The sequence below is a fragment of the Leptosomus discolor genome, chromosome 5 (assembly GCF_034619465.1).
Source record: "Leptosomus discolor isolate bLepDis1 chromosome 5, bLepDis1.hap2, whole genome shotgun sequence".
Classification (NCBI taxonomy): Eukaryota; Metazoa; Chordata; class Aves; order Leptosomiformes; family Leptosomidae; genus Leptosomus; species Leptosomus discolor.
This window is the reverse complement of record NC_141395.1, coordinates 30,682,965-30,707,510: the sequence shown is the minus strand read 5'-3', so window position 1 is coordinate 30,707,510 and position 24,546 is coordinate 30,682,965. Positions and strand designations below refer to the sequence as shown.

Here is a 24,546-nt window from a genome sequence, read left to right as displayed (position 1 = left end):
GGAGGCCGAGCGCTGGCAGGACTCCGGCCCGGGCTCGGCCGGAGGGGAAGCGCGGCCGCTTCCCGGCGCTCGGCCGATCCCCGCGGGCGCCGTCGCGCTTCGTGGGAGCCCGCCCGCGCACTGGCAGCGGTGTGGCGGCCCGCGGGCGCGCCCGCAGCCCCTTCCCCCAGATCGGCTTTGTCCCGCTTTCCGCCCCCGCTGCTGGAGCTGCCGCCTCCTTCCTGCGCGGCGCCGGGCTGGCAGGGCGGCCCACGGTCGTGACTCAGCACTTGGGAGCGCACCGGCGGCTGGCCGCTGGCCGGGGAATAAACCGGGAAGCGCTGAGCACCGCCCCGAGAGTGCCTGGCGGGAGAGGGGACGGGGTGGGATCCTGTCAGAGGTAAGAAAGGGGGGACGGAGCGGGAGACGGAACGAAGGAAGGCTTCGGCTCCCGAGGCTATAGCCCAGATCCCGCTCTTTCCTTCCAGTATCGTGCCGCTGCCGGCGGGCTGCCCGCGGGCTGCCCGCGGGGCCGGGGCCGGGGCCGAGCGCTCCCCGTACTCGTGGGGCGGTGGGCTGAGCCTCGGCGTTCCTTTGTGCTCCTTGGCGTTTAGTTCGTCTTCCATCTTTCAGTCTGGTAGTGCCCCTATCCATAGAACTTTAAAGGAAAAAACAGTAATTTGATAATCCTCATTGCTTATTTTATGTGATTCTAAGGGTATGTCGGAAAACATTGATTAGAGACGCTGATCCACTACTTTTCTGTGTCTCGATGTTCTGCCTTCTGATGTCCGCTAGCTCTAGCTGTAAATGTTAGGGTGAGCCACGGGAGTGGGTAGGTCCCGGGCCCTCCGTGTGTTAGTGCTGGGTATTTAGTATCGTCTTGTTTTACTGGAATAGGGATTGTTTTCTCGTTTTCCTTCTTTGCTTTAGGACTCTGGTTTTTACCATGATGTTTTATAAATGGCCCGTAAAATGCATTAAGTGGTAGAAAGTTCTGAAACTACTGCGGCAGTAAGCTGAGCAGTGGAGGGGCAGGCAGTGAGCCGGTAGTACTTCCTTTCATTGTAGTGCTGGGGGAGAGGGCCAGCCCAGCCTGCCCTCAGGACAGAGCGCGGGAAGGAGGGGTTACAGACAGCTGGTAGATGCAGCACGTGTTGAGGTCTTGAGGGTATTCCAAAATCAAGCATAAGATCCTTGGAATGAAGAAAGCTTTCCGAGAATGGTAGCAACACAGACTTGAAAACTATTTTAAAGGTAGATAAAGGTGTTTGTGATGGATCTTGCTTAAGTTTGATTTGCTGATGAAATAACTACGTACACCTGGTATACACACAACTTGCCCTTGTTCTCCTAAAGCGATAGGTTTTTAACTCATTTAGTTGAAGTCACTGGCTCTAAATTCTGAATTATCATAATTCAGTTTGAACCTGGATTGTATAAGCTTGTTAGTTTAGGCAGGAATCAGTTTAACCTAAGTTAGTCTGCTAAATTTGGTTGATTAAATGATAGGATTTTAAAGTAGCTTTTAGCTAAATTAGTTTAAAGTCTAATTTACTGTGAAGTGATGTAATTTCAGTGTGTAGATAACTGGCTGAGATCTCAACCTTTTTTGATAGCATCTTAAGTGAAGAGGGTGTCACAACACATGGGATTTCACATGAGGAGAGAAGGAATGTCAAGAACAGCTATTGCACTGTGGGAGAATAAGTTTGAATACAGGAAAAAGCAATCTTACTTTTTTTTTGCACAGGCTCTGACTTGTGACTTAGGGACAGGACACAATTCAGGATTCCTGTGTTCTGTCAAACCTCGTTTCCTAACTGGGCATCTGGACTTGGGGATTATATCTGCCACTGAACACGAAAATGCAACATTCTCTTCTCTGTGCCCCCACGTCCTGTAAATACCCTCTGTGGTTTATCTGCTGAGCTGTCCTCCCAGATGCTTCAAAGGCTTCAGATCAGAAGTTCTGTCCCTACTCTGCTTCCCTGTTTTTTTTTTGTTGTGCTCCCTCATGTAAAAAGCTTTGCTGCTTTCAGCTACTCTAAACAAAAGATTAAAGACCCATTTGGGCAGAAGGTACTGAAGCACCTTTTTACCTATATAACCTTCGAAAGGCAGAAAAGAACTGCCTAGGCTACATGGAAGAAGTTGGTATAGTGAAAGGGTGATTAGTCTCTATTAAACTTCAGTAAAATTGAGTTGCTTGTGCAGAGCCTATTTAGACTGAGTACTGAGCGCTATTACAGCTTAGTTGACCTTTATTTATGGGGGGGCTTTAGGGTTTTCCTATGCCAAATGTGAAACACTTTCGAATACTTTGTGGTAGTCTGGTAGCAAGATAGGACTGGGACTGGATGGGTATTCCACAGTTCAGTTTGGGTGTTAGGCTTGTAACAGAGGAACGCCTCACTGCTGCAGCCAGAGGAGAATGACCCCTTGGACTACAAATCAAGGAAAGCATGTGAACCACTGTGCTCTATCCACTGAAAGTTGTAGTAAGTTACTGCAGGGACTCTTCCCACCTACAAACAATGGAGAGAAGCAAAGATCTGAATGTGGAAGATGTTTGAAAGAAATTGAAGAACTTAGGGACCTCTTGAGGTCATCTGGACCAGTTTTCTGATCAGAGCAGGGCTAACTTCAAACTTAGACTCAGTTGTTCAGATCTTCTTCCAAATCTGGTCTTTGTTGTAGTCTTGTGTTTGGAGAAGGAAGTGAGTTTCAGATCTATTTAAAAGGAAACTCTTCTTCTGCAGAGAATTCAGGGCTTCCAAACAGCTGTTGGATGAAATCTTAATACAAGGGCTGTTGTACTGAAGATTCAAGTGTTACTAGTGTTTGCTTTCTGCTTTCAGGTAGAGAGACTGGTGGTTCCAGCAACATGGAGGATGATGTCAGCTTGAAGTTCCGTCAGCAGCTTCTGCTCATTGATGAAAATCTGGTGACTGAAGATGTAGCAGCTTTAAAATTTCTCTGTACTGACTTGCTCCCCTTCAAAAAACTAGAAAGTGTGAAGTCAGCAGTGGACATCTTTCAGTTTCTCATGGCTGAAGAATATCTGAATGAGGAAGATACTTTCCTCCTAGCTGAACTCTTATACAGAATTAAGTGTCACTCCTTGCTCAAGAAACTTGGTTATACCAAGGAGAAAGTGCAAGAATGTCTGCATGAGAAGGGAAGAGTGTCTCCGTACAGGTAAGCTTGCAGTGGGGTTCTGTCCATTACTACTCTCTATGCCATACTGTTCCCTTTCCATTTTTAAGTTCTTGGATTGCTTTTAGTTTCTACACTGTCTTCTAGTCTGCTTTTATCTCACTGGATCTCTGTTACAGGCAGATGCTGTATGAATTGTCAGAGAACATTACCAATGAGATGTTGAAGGATATCATATTCCTCCTGCAAAACTGTCTTCCAAAGCGACGGATAACTCTTGTATGTGAGGAGAGAGCCAAATGTGTATGTGGTGGGAGGGGAAGAAGGAGGGGGGACTAAAATAGGAGGAAAAGCGTGAAGAGAAAAATATTTGGCAGGATAGGGCATAATCTGCAACTGGGCTAGTCAGTATTTATAGGGTTAGCAAGCAGAAAGCTCTTGAAAGGTAAGTGTGGAATCTGGTGCTTTGTGCCAAGGTCAATCACTGACAGTCCACAGTCTTGCATTAGGTCATAAAATGATGACAAATCAAATCTTTGCCCTGCTTGAGCCATGTGCAGAAGAGATTCGTGTCCATATGTCATTGATATCAATTTCTCAGCAGCAAAGCCTTCAATCCAGGAGTCATTAGTATGGTTTGGGTGACTCTGTTTAAACACGACCATACCAAATAGTAACGCAACCAGTAGCTTTCCATGGAGCAACATTTCTACCTCCCACAGTGATGTAAAATGGACTGTTTCGGCCTTGTTGGTAGGAAGCAAAGCAGATTGTTTGAAGCAGACAGGGCTGAGGTGGGTTTTGAGTTCTAAAGAACAATGACTATACTTTACTCTCTGCTTTTTGTTGTCAGTCTGCTCTGGAATTGCTGATTTTATTGGAAAAACAGGGCCTTTTAACTGAAAACAATGTACAGATCCTGGAGGAAATCTGTATGAATGTTTCTCCTGATCTCCTGGAAACAGTAAACTGCTACAAAAGGTCAAAAGGTGAGAAATTCAGAGTCAGAGAGTGGGTTTGCTAAAATGCTGGAAGCACTGGAAGGGTCCGGGCAACTGAACCTCAAGGTCCTATGTGTGCATTCTTAGAACAGGAGCTAGAGTGGGATTGCTCATCTTCACACACAAATTTGGCATAACAGTCCCTAGTTTGCATTACTTCCTAGCTGAACTCCGGTGGGGATGTACTGGAATGTCTGAGGCCACACAGAGCAGTCCAGCAGATACAGAACAGGCTAGGAAACTAAAAATCTATTTATAGTTATGTTGCACTTCTCCATTTCTCCATGAGTAATATTGAGGTGATGATGACTATCCTGTAAAAGGCACTTTGTGATGTATGAATGTATACTACAACAAGGCAGTTGCCTGCTAATAAGCTGGCGAGGGAAACTGTGTGCATGTGTGTCTGATATTGGTAGGCTTTATTACTAAATGTGTGATTTGTGTTTTCAGGGGGTATACTGCAGTTTGCAGTTTTCTTTTCATTTAACATCCTGTGGAGTGACTATAAGCATACTGGGGGGAAAAAGTTCTATTTGCATTTATTTAAGCACTGGGAAGAAAAAATCTGGCAAGTACAAAGCTACGTCTCCCCAGTAGTTACAAGGGCACTCAGTGTTGCGTGCATTACATTCCCCCGTGCTTTCTGGGAGCATTGCTTTCTACTTTACATCTTTCAGTATGTATAGATTCGCATTTGCCCAATATGCAGATTCATACTGGTTTAACTAAAAGGCACTTGACTACTTTCATTTTGTCTCTTTCTGCTTTTAGTGTCTCTGCCTCAGCAAGAAAACACTCTGCCAGTCAAGGAGTCTTCAGTGTCTCACGCTGGAAACAGCAGAGTATTCACTTCCTCACAGGTACATTGTAGTACATATGGCCAACTTGGGTTTTAGTGTTTTGGACGTTGTTTCTTTTTCTTGTCTTTATCTTGAAACCGTACTAGCTGTGAGATTTTTTGATAAATCTTCTTATTTAGTTTAGGAAGGGAACAAGCATATTTGTTTAGCATCTAAGAAATACAGCTGCATATAGTATCAAATAGTGGAAGTCAAAAACACTGGTATTGGTCATGTGCAATTGGGGGAAAAATTAATGTTGGGGAGAGAGGCAAGTGAGGGAAAAGCTAGACAGGTACTGATTAGCTAGTCGGTGATTTTTAAAGTTTCAGCTGATCAACTCTCTCTCTAAAGGCTAACACCACACTTTGATCAGTTCAAATTGCTGCTGCTAAGAGAGGTGGTCCCATTTTCTCAATGTACCAGTACTGGATCAGTTAAAGGCCTCCTGCAGCTGGATGATGAATCAGATGGGGCAACTTATCAGGGCTATACAGGATCTCTTTTTGTGGGGAAGAGGAGAGGAAGGGAGGGAGTTTTAACCCGGTTCTGAATGGGGAAAACCAGTGATCTTTCTAAGGGTACTTCCCAGCAGTGAAATTGTGAGGAAAATGAGCTGTTTAGTACCAGAAGGGTTTGCATTACTGCTGCTTTGAGCTATATTTGCTCTACATGTGTAGAGGGTTTGGGGAAGCCTTCGTGCATGGCACTTGGCACAGTAAGAAAATTAATGTAGTTTTATTAAGAAAACAGATTTTAAAGAATTTTTTAAAAAGACAAAGAGACTGTTTACATAATCCTGATTATCATGTTTGATTTTTCTTTAAAATGGTGAGAGGTTATACACTTTTTCATGTTGTATAATAAACCATTGACACTTACTGCTAGAAGATATCTCTTAGGCAGGACTAGAATCAGCAGTTACAATACTTTATACTCAAATAATTGACTATCCAAGAGAGTTGATAAGGGACTATGTTGGGACCTTATTTTGTCTGCCTGCCCCTATAGTGAGAGGATCATTTGGAAGTGAAAGAAAATTCTTTGCTGTTTCCCTTTATCCTTAAGAGAAAATATAGTTGTTTCCAGCTCTGAGAGATTTGCTGTAAGTGGGGAAGTCTTTTGTAATTTCATTTTTAAATGCTTTGCTGCTCTTAGAATTCAGTGTTTTTCCTAGTCACTACTTAAAGAGCTTTGTATTAAGACTATTTTGCTAAAATCACTATGAAAACTTATTGTATATAATAATGATTTTTAACATGGTATTCCCCTCACTCAAAAAATAGGAGACCTCAATCAAATCTGTCGGTTCTAATATCAATGGTAAGAATTTCTGAAAATATGTTTAGTTTGTTTTTTATTACCTTTATGTTTAATGTTGCATTCCTTTACTTTCTTTGGGAAATTTCTAGCATTTGGTTTAATGCAACACACTTACCTTGCTGTTTTCTTGGAAGGGTCCTTTGCTTTCTGCACAAATAGATTTGAAGGATTTATGTTCTTATATAGAAAAAAGCAAGAGAAATTTGTACAAATCCTGAGTACTTTGTTAGTCATTAAGTAGAAACTACCTAATATGCTTTCTGGGAAGTGAAATAACGGCTCGTCCGATTAGAAGTAAACAGATGATTTCTTTCCTGAAAATGAAAAACAACTTTTCTGTTTATATATCCCTGGGAGGACTAGAGAATGAGACACTATGACTGTTTATAAAACTGAGATGTCAACTTTTTGCATGCAGGATTTTTACCTTGGACTTCTTTTGCTCTATAGATCATTATGTTGAAGTGCCTGGGGGTGTTGCATGGTAGAGATGGATATTTTGAATGCATTAAATAATGTATGATTTGTACAAAAGCAGACAAGCATTTTAGGGCATTCAGAAGGAGAAGTAAATAAAGCAGCAATAAATAAAGTTACATTTTGGATCAGATCTCTGAAAAGATTCTGTACAAATAATAGTCTTTGTCACGTCAGATTGACCAATTGCAAAGTATAGCAGCACAACATCTGTCAGCTCTTTTCCACTTCCAAGCTCTGTGAATGCAGCCTTGCACTGAAAGTCAGTCTGAGAGTTATTATCAGTGATTCAGGAACAAAAAGAAAAAATCTGTAATGGGAGTTTCAGTAGTAACATTGAAGATCCTTCTTACAATATGGTTTATTTCTAAGCTGATTTCCAAGTGAAAAATTCACTTGAATGTCTCAGAGCCTATCCTTGTACCATGGATATCTTTGTTCCACAATAGCAATACAAATAGAAACCTTTCCTTTATCACACAAATATATATAATAAAAATAACTGGACACGTGTTCAGAATAGATCCTTTGAACGTGATGGTGCTATCTCATCTGGATGAATTATTCCTTCCAGTGAAACAGTATTTCAAATACAAGAAGTGCTGTATTGTAGCTAAACTTCTTTTTGCTATATCCACCAATATCGGATTTCTATTCCTAAATATCTATACTGTTTTTTTTTTCCCTTAGATAACAAAGCAGCTAATCTTACACAAGGCTTCTCTGAAATGAACCTGGAGCTGCCTGGAGAATTCAGCAATGTAGAAAATGAATCTAAGGTTTGAGACAATCTCTTAAATCCTTCTTTTTGAATACATGGGGTGTAAGGTCTTCATCGCTATAATGATATTCATTGTGCAAGGACATGTGAGATGTCTCTGTCTCAAGAAGTTTTTTGAGTTGTCTGATCAACTGGGTTATTTCAGAGAATATTTTAAACTTGGAGGCCAGAAACTTGCTAATATTGAAAGGTGTGGTGGAGGCAAAACAGGTGTAAATACCTTTGATGTTATCCACACATCAGTGCACCTGCTTGTCTTCCTGATACAGGAGAAACGTCTGGCATTTTCTTAAGTTGTGCATTTTGGAGATGGCAGCAGAATGTGCAAGACACAGAGACAAACATAGCTTCATGGATTTCTCATTCTGGATGTGGCTTAGAAAATGCTTCAGGGCATCTTGAAATTAAAAGTGTTAAGAGGTAGCATGCAAAGACCTTATGAGTAGCATAAAAGAAGGCAAGAGTTTTTAGTAAGCTATTGCAGGCATGTAACAATATTCCTCAATAAACCAGAGGTCTTGATACAGGCGATAAAATCCCTTTTCTGAGATCCCTTCTTAGAAGCCTTGTGTGCACTCTTTAACCTTGTACAGCAGTGTAACCACTGAATTCTCCCTATGGCTTTTTCCATCTGATGAGCATGGACATTGAGGGAGCAAGTTGTTGCATTTGTTTATAGCTATTTAATTTCTTGAAGTTCTGTGCTATAACATACCTTTTTATCACCTGATGTTCAGACTGCTGTAGCAAAACTACTTGCTGCTGTTGAAGGAGCTTGGAGTGCTGCCTGTATTTTGTCCTACTAAAATGCACAAAAGCAGAAGTTTGTTGCTCTCTCTAGTGAGCAGAAAGAAACTGGAGTAGTGGGAGTTTTTTATTTCAAACCAAGGTTGCACTTCAAGAGATGGTGTTTGAAGTTTTGGCGACTTTTCCATTTTTAAAGCATTCTTTCTTAAGAGTGGGAGGTAACTTTTAAATCAGCAAAACTTGTAATGTGGCAGGTTTATGCACTTCTGAGATCTCTGTTCTGCTTCTGTCTCTTTCCAGTGGATCAGTATGAACCACCTGCTTCAGGTATTCACACTACTCTTGGAAAAAAATAAAAACAACTCAGATGTCTAACATCCTGTAGTTTCACTGTGAACCCTCTGCCATCTGAACTTAAAAAGTTGTCATGACATTGGAAACAGTTGGGGATTTCTATCCCTGTCACCAATGCAGATTGCAGAGTTTGTCTGCTGAATCCTCCCTCTTGCAAACAGATGACCAACCCAGCTGCTAAACCTTTCCTCTTCAGTTTGATAGTTTGGTGACAGAGTGTGCTTGAGGCTTCACCCATGTCTTTTCACACAAGGAGTGTGAAAAGTTGTGAAAACATTGAGTTCCAGCTTTTCAAAAGTAACCCGCAGTCTGAGGTGTCTCTAATTTTTGGATGCCAGTTTTGAGACATGTTAAGGAAATATGAGTAAGTTGAATAAATTCATTGAGGCTGTAAGTTTTTTGCCTTCTCCTTTCTACAGAAGATGGCAAGCTATAAAATGGATGGACCACACAGAGGATTTTGTCTTGTTATTAATAATGTTAACTTCGGTAGGTCTCTTCAGGAGAGGAAGGGTTCTTGCAAAGATGCTGGTAAGTTATGGAGGTGAAATTTTTGGAGGATTGGTGTCTCTGTTTGCCCATGTGAGCTGATTGTCTAGTATTGCTGTGTATTTTATTGTCTGTATTTTAGTTAGTTAATATTCTTAAAGAGTAAAATGTTTGATATCTGTTGAATTTTGTCATTTGCTTATCCTGGGGGAGGAAGGGTTAAAGGATGAGTAACCGCTGAGTTTCTGATGCAGTTGGATCATTCTTGAATTGTTTTAAGAATCTCTTTTTACTTAGCCTTTATATATAGCTATGATAAAGAACTAAAAATAAATGAAACCATCATTTTACATAATATAATGCAAAATTCCATAATCAAGCAACTCTGTGCATACTTCTTATTTTATTTTGTTCATTCTATTTATCTCTTGTGTATGAAACTAATAGTCAAAACTGCAACTGGAAAATAATGATGTGAGGACGGTTTTGAAGATCTAATCTGAAACTCGGGGGGGGGGATTCCTCCTATATTCAGGTATCATTTGTGACCTCACTTAATGTGTCATTATAGATTGCAAAATGTCACTGTATTTTCTGAAACTTGTCTAGAAAAATCCAGGAAGTCTGTGTTTGAGCTGATGCCATCTTTTTTTATTCCAGTTAATCTTTAGTTGATAGTAGTATAAGGATGAGTCTGCAGAAGTGTCACGGTGTAAGGTCTTTTCTGGTTCAGATTAGCTTGCATGGTGACTTCATAAAATGGTTTTCTACTGTCTCAATTTTTCCTTTTATCATTCTTTTAATTAAAGAGGAGCTGGAGCGAGTATTCACATGGCTTGGTCTGGATGTGAGAACTTACACAGATCTGACATCTTGGGAGATTAAAGATCTCATGCAAACTTGGCAGCATTTGCAAGATCACAAAGACAGGGACTGTTTTATATGTTGTATTCTGTCTCATGGAGAGTCAGGAGCTATCTATGGGAAAGATGAGGAACTTGTGTCAATCCGCATGATCATGTCCCACTTCACTGCCAAACGATGTCCACAGCTGGCTGAAAAACCCAAACTCTTCTTTATCCAAGCTTGCCAGGGTAAAGAGATACAGTGTCCTGTCTATGTTGAAGCTGATGCACGAATTCCTAACTCGTTTTCCATGCAACACAGTATTTCTCCTTCTGAAAGTATTCCTGAAGAGGCTGATTTCCTCCTAGGCATGGCCACAATTGATGGATATGTCTCTTTCCGGCACATTGAACAGGGTGCTTGGTATATTCAGGCCCTGTGCAGCAAGCTACGGTTGTTGGTACCAAGGTAAATACTTTGCTTAGTTCTTTCATGAAAAAAAGGGAGGAACCTCACCTTTGTTTTTTCTCCAAAGGCAAATTCACATAGGGACACTAACCCATGTTCTGAGGTGGACAAAATTAAATTGCTGATTTGTTTGCTTGCCACTGATAAATTTACATTAACACTACTAGTACCATAGAGATAATCTGGAGAATGTGAAGTTTGTTGTAAAAAAAAAAAAAAGAAAAGAAAAAAAAAACCCTGAAAACTTCCTATCTATCTTCTTCAAGGCAGAGCCATCTGTTTATTGAGTGCATTTAGGTAAAAATATTTTACTCCATTATTTTTCTTTAGTGGTTGAATCAAGTAAGACAGAGTAAGAAAAGGTCTTTTTTTAATATGGCACAAATGAGAACAAAACAGGAGAAATTTGGAGAAAAGGATGTGTTTTCTTTTTTGTGTTTTAAATGTTTATACTGTATCTTCTAGATGATCTGGGAGGTGTTAAATGGAGTGCCATCTGCTCGTTAATTTTTTTTTTTTTTAAATTATTTTTGCTCTCTTTCTGGCTGTAGGGGTGAAGATATTTTGTCGATTCTTACAGAAGTTAATGAAGATGTGGGCAGACGTGTTGACCGCTTGGGGACAAAGAAGCAGATGCCCCAGCCAGCATATACCTTAAGAAGAAAATTTATATTCCCGATACCTAAAGACCCTCCTCCTTCACAGCAACGTTGAGGCTTTTAAAATACATTCTTATTATCAGAACTTCTCATTTAAATGCAATTCATCACACTACCTGTTTTAAGGCAGTTACCTAGAATCCTGAGGAACTGTTAGCTTCAAGGCAAGGCCTCGGATTTTTTGCCAAACAAACTGTGAAACTGGAGGAGACACAATTAAAAATCCATGTGCCAGCTATTTGCATCATCTGTTTATTCAGGGAGAAGCATGCTTCTATGATGTTGAACCTTTTTGTCCCTGCACAGACTGCAGATATAAAAGTATTTTTTCTGGCAGCATAAGGGGTTGCATGTAGCCTTCCATGTCTAAACCACGATTGTTAATGGTCTCGTTTAGGCTCATTGTGGTTTATTTTGCAAGCTAACAATTTTAAATGCTGCCTCTAAATTCATTAGATATGTTCATGGAGAAAGACAAAAGTGGGAAGGACAAAGGGAGAAAGCTTAAGTAATAAGTGGAAAAACGTTTCCTTCCATCTCTGATTTCAATTACGTGGTGAGCCAGTTAACTATTGAAATCAGTAACAGTGCACACTGATACCATCTCATGTCTGACGTAAGTCTCATGTACAATGAGATCTCTCCAAAACTGAGTAAAGTCAAAATGCTGTGTAGTATTCCGTCTGACTGTCACTTCCCCGTCACTTCTGGGAAGAAAAGTTAGGGTGGATGATTTGCATGCTATGAAATACGGCATTCAGCAGTGTATTTGTATAGGTTTATCAGATGATTAACTTTGTTAAGCATTAAATTTTCTGATTATCATTTCTTGTTTTAAGATCTAAAATGCAGCCATGTGAGAAACAAGACTCGTTGATTAAGCTTCTAACAGAGCATTTTGTGGGTTAACTGAAATAATATCATGTTGTTTTGTTATGAGCAATTACTGTGTATGTCTGTGTCCTTCCTGTTTGTTACAGCATTAAATTCATACTTGTTTTTAAGAGCTTGTGGAGATAAAAATTATGTACTGGAGTGAGGCATATTGTTTCTGACTGACCTCTGCACTTTGGGCTGTGTGAATCAGTGGGGTTTTAATTGCCTCAGGGTTTAAGCTGAAGTGAAACTTAGTTCATTTCAGCAAAACACTGATTGTTATATATGTTTACTAACCATAAATTAGGGTGAAGATTTGAAAGAGTATGGTCTAGTGCTGTTGGACGCAATTTTTAGCTTGTGCTATCCAGGATTTTTAGGAGGGGAGTTTTGCATCCTATGGAGTATTGAAATGCAGCCAGTTTGCCAAAACATAATGGTCACTTTTTATCATGATGAATTGGTAGTTGTGTGACCCAACACATTTTGAGTCTTCTGAGTTAGTATGGCTGCCACACTTGAAGTCACTTTTGTGTTTTGTCTGATAGTAGAATATATAACATCTTTTAATAGAATCATGAAGTTTATGGCTCACAATTATTGTTCAGACTTGGTGCACTCTTGTTTTGTATGTTTGGGTAACAACTGAATTTTTATCAGTACAGAGTAAACATTGACAACAACTTTTTCCTTGTTTTGTGGGATCTTGTCTTCATTTTTAAGTTTGGTAGATAGAGAACATTATCATGTTATGTTGCTTCCTCTGTAGAGACTTCTGCCTGGGTAATCCCAAGTTAAATCATAGGGAGGTAAAGGCAGCCAGAAGAGTCTATGCTGACTTCTGCCTTGAGTTCCCTGGGGAGAGGGATCCACACTTGTGAAGTATAAAAGACTGGTAAAGTCTCCCTTGCTTATAATAAGGTTTGTTCAAACGCAGTTTACACTACTGTGATTTATATTATTCGGTGTGAATATTTTGCATGTGTGTTGAGGGTTGTGTTTATGTGGCTGCACATGGTAATACTCAGTGGCATGCAGTGGTACTCTGTTGGCACAAGTCCAAAGGTGGCATAGGCTTAGCACCGTAACTGCAGCTGCCATTCAGCAAGGTTTCTGCGGGATCTCCTGCGGTGTATTGTAAGATAGCGGTTTGAAAGTTGTGGGGGAGAGTGAGTGGTTTATGTACAACTTAGATACGCATCGCTTCTTGCTGTCCATACTGTAGACCTTCAGTGTAACTAGTTAAATGCAGAACTGTGCCAGAAAGAAATCAGCCTAACACAAACAAACAAAAGTATGGTTGGTTTCTGTTCAGGCTTACTGATGGCATACAGTAGCATATGCACCTACAGAATTAAAGAATTGTTGTGACTTGTGCAACCCTTGTTTAGACATATTTAAGTGGAACTAGTGTAAAAAGAATCTTTCGGTTGGGAAAGTTGGTGTTTTGGTCTTAAAGTGAGATTTGTAACATCCACAAGTCGCTGGTATCCTGTCCTTCCTGACTTGTCAGTTTTTGTGCAGGAACTGTGTATCCTGCCTTCTGCCAGTAGAGGCCATAGTCATTACAGTTGCTGAGTAGTGAGTAGCCTCGGCATTTTTGCTTCCTCAAGACCAGCCTTTCTGGGAGAAATTCATTTTTGGCAGGCTGCAGTACAAGGAATAGATTGGGTCACTGAGCCACTTCTAGAGGAAGCCAGAGGGACAAAACCAGGGTGCAGGGGAGCTGAGGGAAATTTGAGAGACTGTAAGTTAACAAAAGGACAGGAACATTTTGGGGAAGGGCAAGAGAGGAAGAAATAAGAAGTGAAACAGTAAAGACAAAGAGGAAGAACAGTGTCGGGAGGGCTGGTCTTTGAAACTGCTGCATGATGGGAGAAGCCTCTATCTAGAAAGAGCCATCCTGGGCTTGGTCTTGTCCGCAGATATTTTTCACACAGTGCTGATCACTGCATGCTTCCTCTTTCAAACTGCAATTGGAGTCTTGATTCAGTTAAGACACAGAGGAACTCATGCAGAGGGAGAGACGCTGGGGCATGGGATGACATGGAGACAGAACCATTTTGGACCTGAAGATCAGATAGAGCGCTGTGCTGCTCCTAGCCTTTGGATAAATGGACAGCTTGTGCCGGTGAAATAAGTCACACACGTTTTCTGAACTGTTACTAGCGTGTGCCTTTTGGAAGGAATTTGTATGCCTCATTCTATCAAAGGGTATGTTACAATTTTGAGTTTATAAAAGTAGATAGGGTAAAATCAATGAATGATTGTTTTCATTGCAAAATTTTAACAAGTTTCAGCTCTCCTAGCTGTCTCTCTTCATAATGCTGACTTCACAAGCTTCAGAGGTTCTGGTAGCTGTACTGATGGCTGACCATATATTTGCTGCTGCAAACAAAAAAAAAAAAAAAAAAGGAAGCTACTGGTGACCAGCAGATTGAACTGGGAACCTTAGCATTGAAGGTGGAGTTCTATAACACAAAGAGGTTGAAAATGCCGAAAGTTAATTATTGCTTAAGTTTTCTTGTAAATAGGGAAGTATATTACATAAATAATTTCAAAGGAATGTTTAGCCTTTTGGTTCCCTGTATTCACTGGGTACTGTTGCTGAATTCAGTGCTGATAGTTGACTTTTCCTAAATTTAAGACAGAATCTTCCATGAAAGTGCATGTTAAAAATAGGCTAGGTTGAGTTGGAGAGAGACTTCAGAGAAAGGAGGTAAGTCGTGGAGGATCTGGTGACACAGCAGGACAGTGGGACTGAGATTTTTTTTTAAATGGGAAGATGTAATTGATTCACCCTTCCCTCACTGTCTTTTAATTAGGATTTATGTATGGGAGCAAATGTACTGAGCTGTACTGTATGCTGGGAAGTCCTGGCTGTGCTGCTTAGTGTGTCCCCTTAAAACAAAAGCAAAACCTAGTTACTTTTGTCGTTTGTTTACCATTTTTTCTTACAAGCACTGTAATAATTAATTTCCTGAAACTAGAACCATGATAGGTGGAGTAGGGAACTGCTGCATTCTGACCACAGCTTATTACTTTGTTATAACGTACTTTTTGTAAGTCATGTGACAGTATAGACCGTAGTACAAAAGGCAGTACTTTTCCTGGAACTTTAGAGACTATGGCTGTCTCACTTTTTTCAGAGTTGTTTCAGCAGTTCTCCAGCTTGACCTCCCATGTAAGTGCTGTAAAGTTGTTATTATTATTATTACTGTTATTATTAAACAGTTTCCTTGTATCAGTTATATCTTTGATTTAGTAAAGTGGGACAAAAAGACAGAAGCAGTTAAACGCTTTTTTAGTGTGCTCCCTGTATTTACAGTCAGGCTTAAATATAAGGTGTAGGTGGCACTTCTGTTCTAATTGCAGTAATTTTGTGGGTTTGAATCTTATAGCCTTTGAGAAATAAAAATGAAAATTCCCTTTACCCGAAAGATGTACAAGCTCATGCCTTATGCCTTAAACAAAAGGCATGATTTATGTGAGAAAGAAGAGTAACTTCATAACTAGCTACCAAGAAAGTAGTATTCTCTTTCTGTGTGGATATAAAAATACACAGTCAGGTCTGAGGTCATTGAATCATGAGGTTAAGCATGTATGATTCATTCAGATACTAGTGGTTTTGTGGTGATACAGGCTGAATGGTATGGATTCTAGGCTGTTTAAAAAGTTCTGTTTGAATGGATTTAAAGAAAACAGTATTTGGAGGCAGAGCGTGCCTTGTATATGCCACATCACATGCATGGTTTCTGTTATATAAGTTTTTTTGATAGACAAAGGTGTAAGATTCAGTTGTATGTTCGCTCTTGCTAACTAACAAGTGGGCAAGGGCATGCCACGAAAAGCTGCTTTGCTGCAGAGTGGTCCTTGGAAGTATTGTTGTCTGCTAAGTTGTGGGGTTTTTTTTTAAATGTTTACTGTAGTACTGATTCAGTTACTCAGCTGGGCTACCTTGGAGTTGTTAGCCCTGTTATTGAAACATTTGCAGTAGCAGTAACATTAAAAGGGATTGCTTAATATTCTGGTAGCATAGGAGCAGGAAGATTTGATTTGCTGTTGTAAGCTTTGCTGTCTCTCAGTGAGTTCTATGGGACAAGAGACCTCTACTGAATGCATTTCTATAGAGATTCTCTTCAGAGATTCCTAGGTGTCTTCAGTCTAAGGCAGAGAGAACAAAGTGGCAAATGGTTCTCTTACCAGAGAGGCAGTGGAGGCAGGTCTTTTAAGTGTCAGGGTGAGATAGTTGGAAGGCTTGCACTTGGTATTTTCTAACTTTCTCTTGTCCTGAAAAGTTGGATCCATAAGCCAAGCTTAATATTTCTAAAGCTGATGGAGGAAGTGGTGGTGAAGGGAGGTGGTATTTGACATTCAGTGAAACAAACTAGTTTGACAAGAGTTCTCCTGGCGTTTTTAAAAAGGTTGACGTGATCTGTATTTGATTTGAATATTACAAATGGATTGAGAGCTGGGAACTGAGTTTTTCTTAATGCAGATAATCCAAAACCAGGAAGAAATGCTTTGGCTATGCTGACCAGGGTCAGCAGCAGTGCCTAAAGAAAGGAGAAGCCAGATAGCTTATACTTAATGTGGACTTCTTTGTTATGATGTAAAACCTGGCAGTCTCGTCTGCTACATAGTCTGTATTTCAGACTGGCAAGTGACTCTTGCTCCCAAATGGGATCAAACCTCAAAAAAAAGAAAAAAAGGCAGCAGCAGTCTGCCGGGATTGTACACCCTGTACATCTGTACATCCCACTGCCCCGCCACACCATAGGAAGCGAGAACAATCTCTGACTTTCTCTGTCAATTTTGCTTTGTACAGAGTTTTTTATATTCCTTGTTAAGTTGAGAGAACCAAAAGAGCCAAGCATCAAAGCTATGATAGCAAGACAGCCTCTCTGTACTGAAGTACTTTTGACCGTGTGTTTTTATTTTGGGCTGTTCTACATGATATGATACCTTTTACAATCATGTTCTTGCACTAATGTTACTGACAAATGGCATAACTTCTGTTTGTGTTTAGATCCAAATCCTGATGTGAAATGAGTACAGACTTCCACAAACTCCTTTTTGACATTTCTGAGGCTTTGGTCACAGATGAACTCGCAGCTCTAAAGTTCCTCAGCCTGGAGCACATCCCCATGAGGAAGCTGGAAGTGATCCAGGAGCCCAAGGCCTTCTTTGAGGTGCTGCAGGAGAAAGACATGATCGAGGTGGGAAGCCTGTCCTTCCTGAAGGAGCTGCTCTACCGGATCAATCGGATGGACCTCCTAGCTGCCCACCTGGGCTCCAGCCGAGAGGAGATGGAGAGAGAGCTTCAGATCCCGGGCAGGGCAAAGGTGTCAGCTTACAGGTAAGCACAGATGTAGTAAACCTTTGCATGTACAATGTACAACAGTTCTGTTGTGCGCTGTCTTGTTTTCTGTCTGCACTTGTCTTACGAACATCCCAGCACAACTGTATTTATGATAGCATGACTGCCTGCCATGGTGAGTTTTACATTTTGCAGTTTCAATGTGTAATTGTGGTGTGTACTTCTCATAACTTTCTTCATCGGTCTTTTTCTGTTCTTTATTGCCAGGCAACTGCTATATGGAATTGCAGAAGACTTGACTCCAGAAGATGTCAAGAGTGTGAAGTTCCTGCTCCAGAAACAAATACCAAAGAACAAGCTCCAGGATAATGCTGTATGCAAAGTGACCTTGATAAGTTTCTTGCAAGGCTAGTTCAGAGCCTGCTAGTTCTTGTAAGAAGCGAGAAAAGAGAAAGCAGTCTTCTGTCACTAAAATCTGTTGTTGAAAGAATTCTGATGTTAGCTGCTGTGTGAAGGAATGGGCCCTTTTTTTTTTTTCTCATTGTATCTTTTCTCTGCCCTTTTGTGCTCTGCTGTTCCTAATTTCCCTCCACCACCTGTTTCCCTAATCTTTTCTCCTTGCAAAACCCATCATGCTCTTCATCTTTGCTTGGCATTTATAAGACATGTGACATATGCTGTATCTAGGAAGAGTGATGTTTGCTGGAAGAAAAACAATGTTTTCGAGAAAGAAAATGGAATTCTAATGTGAGTTCAACTACAAATTTTTGCGTGTCGCTGGGTATGTTTTCTTCTTTATTGTAATTTGGGGTAACAGCATTTTGTTAACTCCCCCCACAAAAGTATTAAGAGGTTTGATGAGCTAGTTTAATGCTTGTGTTGTAAATAACAAACAGTGTTACAAAAATGCCTGGTATTATTAAGAAGCTTCCTTGAAAGTCGTATTTGTATTGTGGTACCTATAGGAAAATTAGCAGATTTACCTCCAGCTTGGTGGACTATTGAGATTTTAAAAAAATTAGTCCTGAACACCTTTTCTGTAACAGAAAATGTAAAATGGCACAGATAAAATGACTTAACAGCACTTCATCTGAACACAGAGGCATGTTGTTATCCACATCAGCACTTGGCACTGCTGAAAAAAAGCAGGATAAGCTAGCCATAGGCAATTTCTAATGATCCTGTCTTAACCTTAGTGATGTGTTTCTGCAGATGCATTGCATCCTGACCCTTGTTTTAATGAGGTTTGGAGGAAAAAGAAATTGGACTTTAGCTGGTCGGTCTCTGGGAATGAGGATGTAGTCTTCTGCTCTGTCCAGAAGTGCCTGATACTGCAGTTATTGAAGGTCACTGCATGACTTCGGGTTACATGTTTTTGTTTTACCAGTCAATGTTGAAAGTCTTACTGGAAATGGAAAGAAATGGGATAATTAAAGAAGATGACCTGGCAATGCTGAAAGAGATATTAAAGGGATTTAGAGCTGACATAAAGAAAAAAATTGATACCTATGAAGAAAAAAAAAAAGGTAAATTATTTAATGTGCTGTTTAAGAGTAGAGACGGGGGGTTTTTGTGATTTTTGTGGCTCCATCCTTGGCAGCTTAGGAGAGTCCAGAGATAGAAGAGAGACCTTACAGTATGCTAGGATAGGCAGAGCGTCTCTTGATACCTGTGGCTTCTGAAGTTTTCTGCTACTTCATTATCCCATCATACCTTCTTGTATCGCTGCTTGAAGTACGTTCCGTGCTTTGTAAATGGTCTGATTCTCCCTTCCCTTTGCCTTAAATGCAATTTTTCTCTTCAGGAAACAGTGCAGTGCTGGTTTTGGACCAGTATAGCTTTTCAGTCACTGAAAGAGACTGGAAGTGACAGTTGCCTTGGGGAAGCTTGTACTGGGATACTGTCAGCATTATTTTCTGTTAGCCAGGCTGTTTGCTCTGAGCCAAAGGAAAAGTCCCTGGAGACCAGGTACTTGGCTAAAGTGTAATTATTAGCTTTCTATACCAGATACGAAATTTCAAGGACTTCAGTCTGTCTGGGCTGTTGCATATGTGGTGGTGACTTCCAACACAACAGTTGGGCCTTACTCTTTGGGATGTGTCAACCAACAACAGCTGAGACCTATTACATTTTTTCCCCAGAACCTCCTTTTGGATGACTCAGGACATGTCTTCCCTTAGACATATCTTTATGGCCCACGCAGTTCCGTGTAGAGATACTGACGAGTTTCCCCAGCATGTCTTTATGCTGCTGACCTGTGCTTGTGTCTCTAAAAGCGCGGAAGAAAATTGCCAAGGGTGGCTAGTGTAAGCAAGTCCAGTGTCGGGGGAATGGCTTTTTAATAGTATCGTTATTTTGTCCCCCTTGATAAGTAGAAAAAGAGCATGTCTTACAGATCTTGTTGCCCTGACAGTTAAATTCTATTTAAATGTATCTGTGTAACTTGTAAAAGTGATTTATTTCCTTGGGTAGAGTCATGGGTTTGATGATTTCTTCGCTTATTTCAGGCAGTTGTATTCAAAGAAGTGTTTTGCGGCTTTGAGGGCATCTTCCGTTATGCTGGTATTCTGCATCCTTGGTGCATCCAAACAGTAGAGTTAACTGGAGAAGAGACAGGGGCCTCAGAAGTAAAATAACTAGCTGTAGCGTGCCGCTGTATCTCTTTCACTTATGTATCCCATAGTGGAGATGCTAGTGAATGGCTTGCTTGGGATGACGACTCACATTCAGCCTTCTATTATCTAGATCTTGTTACTAGTAAAAGAGTAGAGAAAAAATGGAGCACAGCTCTGCACAGCTTCAATAACCAGCAGTCTGTGAAACTGGAACCCTGCTTGGCCCAGCTATACAAAGTGGTAGTTTCTCACTCCACCTCACTCCTTGTATTGTGTTTCTGAGTGTTGAAACACGCACAGTGGAAGATTTATCTTTTTAGTCCTAAAATGTTCTCTTTATCATCACCCTTTTAGAAAATTATTCTAAGGAAAAACTCCAATATCCAGTGTCTGTGTCTGCGCATCCAGCAGGACAAGGAGCAGAGGGGGAGACACCACACCTGGTGAGAAATACCTCAAGATTACCTTTAAAGTATTTGTCCAACTCTTGGGAGGGAAGAGCATAAATTCTTAAGACTAAGCAGGTGGAAAAGCTGAAAGAGGGAGGGGTTCTGGCTTTGTATGTTGGCCTTGGAACAATTCCCATTTTTAAAAAAACAAGACCAAGCCTTGTTCCTTTGTGAGGACCTAGTTGTCAGCAACCTTTTAGACCAGAAATGAAGGAGCGGCTGTTGTGTGAAGAAAACCAGTCTTAACAATAATGGAGACCGAGACATTAAAGTCCTGGCCAGGATATTCCTGGACAGATGGAAAGGGATCAACAGAATCTGCCACCTCAGTAGAAATCCACAACAACTCTCAGAGGGAATGGTAGGGTGCAGGAGCTTTTCCTCTGCACATGCAAATTCGTGTTTCTGGATACTCACTTGTTCCCGTGCCAAAATCATGTCCTAACCACAGAGACAGAGGAGGGATTTAGAGAGGCAAAGCAGAGTCCTCTCCCCTGTAGCTAGCCTGTATTCTTAGGCTTTCCTTTCTTATATCTTGGCCCTCATGAGTTTTTTATGCTTGGACATGAAGGACCAACAGTCTGTGTATAGCATATTTCTCTTTCAGATGCTTGGCACTGCTTTCTTACCTGCTTTCTTTGTTTCTACAGCTTGTGGAATCATACAAGATGAAAAATAACCCCCATGGTTTCTGTGTGATTCTCAACAACTACATTTTTAAAAATCCATATGAAGCCAGAGAAGGAACAGTGAAAGATGGAGGTAAGTAGTTTTTTAATCCAACTACTGGTTTGGGTTTTTTTGCTGCTAATTCTCTGAAAGAATTATCTAGTCTTTCCTGTGAAGAAGAATCATGTCTGTTGAGCTCCTTTGCCTCCAGAGTAACTGGAATGACAGTCACTGTGGAAATTGGAAATATGCCACTTTCAACAGTTTAGCTGATGGCTTAAAGAAGGAACCACTTTCTGTTTTAGGAAAAAGCATCGTCTTAATTGGTCATATGTACCGAATAGTGAAGGAGGGATTACTATTCTATCTTTTCACTTTTTGATTGTTTTTAATTCTTGGCTATCATGGAATAATATTTTTAAGTCCTTAAATTCTCTTTAATGCTCAAATAAATGCTACTGCTTTATGATTTTCCTTAAAGCGTGTTTTCCTGCAAGAATTACTTTTAAGGTTAACTTAAGAAAGCAAAATCTGTTTCATGAAAGCACACATCACCCATATTTTGACTCCATCAAGCCTGTCTACAGGCTGCTTGCTTCCCAGCTACTTTCTCACCGCTGACACTACAGTTAAGTCAACATTTGCTGAGCAGTCTGCATAGCATTTGTTAGCGGGTTACTCTGCTTTCCTTCTTGCTGCATTGATCATTCCCACAGAATGAGGGACCTAGTTCGTTTAAGAGTGGCATAATTTGTCGTTCTAGAGAGGTGCCTCTTCTTTACCTTGGTAAGTGTTGTTCTTAAGCATCTGAGATTACTATGCAATGCACAGTTAAAGCTTGCTTTGACCCAATAAGCTTCGCTGATTTGTACCGATTAATCACATAATCTGAATCCTGTTTTTGTTTTAGATAGTGTGATGCTTCACTCATTTGTGTTTAAAAAAATAAAATTAAGCATTTGGGGTTTTTGATTAGATTTGGCAGGCTAAGCGTCAGTCAGGTGAGTTTGTTGGTGGGATCTGAACGTTTCTGATCTACCACACAGACACTGATGTTTCGGCATCTCCCCTGTCACTGTTTATGTTTAACAAGTGCCTTCTGACTTTTTTTCCCAGAGGCTGTGAAGAGGGTCTTTAAATGGCTTCAGTTTGAGACAGTTGAGCACATGGATCTAGAAGCAAAGCAAATGTATGCAAAAGTTAAAGAATACAGCAAAAAAGATCATAGTAACATGGACTGTTTTGTTTGCTTCATTTTTTCCCATGGTGAAAAAGACAAAATAAAAGGTGTTGATCATGAGTTTGTAAATATAAAAGATTTACTCTCCTGCTTCAGTGGATCTAATTGTCCTTCGCTTGCTGGCAAACCCAAGCTGTTTTTCATCCAGGCTTGCCAAGGCTCTGTAGGTCATCTGGCTGTCACAGTAAAAGAAGACTTTTCTGGCCATCTTGAGACAGATGCTACCCCTCTGACTTCCATTCCTGATCAGGCTGATATCCTGCTTGGCATGGCTACAGTGGAAGACTATGAGTGCTACCGCTGTACAAAGACTGGCAGTGTTTACATTCAGTGCCTCTGTGACAAGATGCAGTTGCTTTGCCCACTGTAAGTACTATTTTTAATTCATGAACATTCAGGGTACTGCAGACAGACATACTTAAGCATGCTGTGCCAAAACATCAGTGTTTCAGCTGTGCTATATACTGCTTTTCACCTGCAGGACAGCGCAGAACAATAATTATTCTGGAATTGGGCATTGTTATTCTTCTACAGATGAACCAAAGTACCAGGTGGCTTTGCCTAGTTTGCCTGTGACAGAACCAGGGTTGTAATGCTGGAACATTATGTGTAAACAAGTATGTGTATGTGTGTGCATGTTTTTTAACATTTTTGACTGATAAGTGATTTTTCTTCCAGTGACACCTGATGAGAGGTGAATTTGTTGAGTGATTATACAGACAAAAAATATCAGTGTTCTTTAGTCATAATTTTCATTGTTGCCTCCCTCTTCTTCCCATCATAAACTTGATTTAGAAAACAGAATTTCTCTTCAGACATCATGTTCACATGGGTGGAGAATGCATAGGTTTGGTTCTGTTTCATCGTAGCACACTCCTCTGACTATAACCAAAGAAGGGGACTGCTTTTTCTGGTAAAGCGATGCTGTGCAGACGTTGCTTTTATTCCCCCAGGGTGAGAGGAAGATACCAGCCTTCCCTTTGCACCTTATTGGAGCAAACATAGATCAGCTTCTTGGCCTAGCTGCAAGTACCATGTATTTCAATGTAACTTTTCTTCATTTTTTTTCAAGGCGCAAGGATCTCATAACCATCCTGACAGAAGTGAACAAGGAAGTGGGAGGAAGAGTATTAAATGGATGGAAGCAGATGCCAAAGATAACGTCAACCCTACGGAAGCAATTGATCTTTGAAGTTCCACAGTGTCAGTCAACTGAAAAGTAGAAACATGAAAATACGCTCGGTTAGGAGTCACATCTTGAATGGTCTTCCACAGGAAAGAGAATTTGCAAGAGAAATTATCTGGCTCTGTGTAGTTAGCCGCAGTCCTTCAAGGGGTCATGGGACCTAAATTTTCCAATTCCCATGTTTAATCAGTCTCCTGACACCTGGATCTGTAGCAGTTTGGTAAGGCCGTGGAGGAGTACAGGTCTGGCTTTCTGTTCTGCAGAAGCAGTGGAGTGTGTTCAGTCTGGGTTTCAAGGGAGGAAGCAACTCTAATTAGTGTGATTTTTAAAGAGTTACTGGAAATGCCAGTGGAAGTCCCATTTCTGTCCAAGTTGTAAGTCCCTGAAATCCGAAGAAAAGAATGGATAGATTCAGAATGCTAGGTCCCTTCCTAGGGAGCATGTATAAGATTGTAACTGGTTTACCTAGAGGTGAATCACTGGCTGTCTCTGGAAGCTGTGTAATTTTTCGTGGAAAACAACACCTCTGTCCAGAAGGACCAAAATAAGATGATTATGATAATACAAGTTCAGTTCTTTTCCTCCAAATATTTGGTTTGCTTTATGTTGTTAATTTACTTGGCTAAACAGCACTGCTGTTTGGTTTTTAATAGTAAGGGTTCTAATTCTGTTTTTTCTCAGAGCTCTTAGGGGACAGTCTGTTTTGAATGGCTGTCTGCCACTGGAAGGAAGGTCCCATTCCATTAGATCCACTACTCTGAGATGCCTTCTGGCAACAGACTAGCTCCTGTGGACTCTTCTTTTGTTGTAATAAATACTATTGTTGTTCACATCATCTTTGTTTGTGGTGTGTTTCTCTTTTGGATGAGCTGACTGAGGGACAGTCGGCAGGATGAACACTTCTACTTCAGCAGAAGTTGTTATTTTGCTGTCACTGAAGTATTCGATGGCCGCTACCCTGAGGGTTAGCATATTGATACCCCTTCACTAGCAGCTGAAGAGATGGTAGGAAACAATAGGTTTTAAGTTCAGGACTTTCATGACAACGGCAGCTGATGCCAGTGAG

The 24,546-nt window shown here is 40.7% G+C and overlaps 2 protein-coding genes across 4 annotated transcripts; both read left to right on the top strand.

Moving 5' to 3' along the window:
* Positions 1-295: 295 nt before the first annotated feature.
* CASP10 (caspase 10) lies at positions 296-12,689 on the top strand. 3 transcript variants are annotated; one of them, XM_086465545.1, is made up of 11 exons: positions 296-379; positions 2,841-3,180; positions 3,318-3,417; positions 3,992-4,127; positions 4,914-5,002; positions 6,268-6,304; positions 7,472-7,560; positions 8,610-8,636; positions 9,083-9,194; positions 9,962-10,466; positions 11,018-12,689. In XM_086465545.1, exons 2-11 carry the CDS (start codon positions 2,867-2,869, stop codon positions 11,178-11,180), a joined length of 1,572 nt encoding a protein of 523 aa, XP_086321671.1. In that variant the 5' UTR covers positions 296-379; positions 2,841-2,866; the 3' UTR covers positions 11,181-12,689. The 3 variants fall into 3 exon arrangements, with proteins under 3 accessions (XP_086321671.1, XP_086321673.1, XP_086321672.1); XM_086465546.1 differs by lacking the exon at positions 296-379 and adding an exon at positions 1,225-1,236; XM_086465547.1 differs by lacking the exon at positions 8,610-8,636.
* An 873-nt stretch (positions 12,690-13,562) lies between these two features.
* Positions 13,563-24,315, top strand: LOC104346345 (caspase-8-like). Its single transcript, XM_009951063.2, has 8 exons — positions 13,563-14,215; positions 17,031-17,360; positions 17,589-17,694; positions 18,709-18,847; positions 20,291-20,379; positions 21,036-21,147; positions 22,171-22,660; positions 23,367-24,315. The coding sequence occupies exons 2-8, from the start codon at positions 17,050-17,052 to the stop codon at positions 23,515-23,517; spliced, it is 1,398 nt and encodes a 465-aa protein (XP_009949365.1). The 5' UTR covers positions 13,563-14,215; positions 17,031-17,049; the 3' UTR covers positions 23,518-24,315.
* The last annotated feature ends 231 nt before the right edge of the window (positions 24,316-24,546 follow it).

Bases quoted from the DNA above. Each gene is read 5' to 3' on its own strand.
- LOC104346345 (XM_009951063.2), top strand. From the start codon at position 17,050: ATGAGTACAGACTTCCACAAACTCCTTTTTGACATTTCTGAGGCTTTG. The intron at 17,361-17,588 runs GTAAGCACAGAT...CTTTATTGCCAG, and splicing joins GCAAAGGTGTCAGCTTACAG to GCAACTGCTATATGGAATTG. The intron at 21,148-22,170 runs GTAAGTAGTTTT...TTTTTTTCCCAG, and splicing joins AGGAACAGTGAAAGATGGAG to AGGCTGTGAAGAGGGTCTTT.
- CASP10 (XM_086465545.1), top strand. From the start codon at position 2,867: ATGGAGGATGATGTCAGCTTGAAGTTCCGTCAGCAGCTTCTGCTCATT. The intron at 5,003-6,267 runs GTACATTGTAGT...CTCAAAAAATAG, and splicing joins GAGTATTCACTTCCTCACAG to GAGACCTCAATCAAATCTGT. The intron at 7,561-8,609 runs GTTTGAGACAAT...GTCTCTTTCCAG, and splicing joins ATGTAGAAAATGAATCTAAG to TGGATCAGTATGAACCACCT.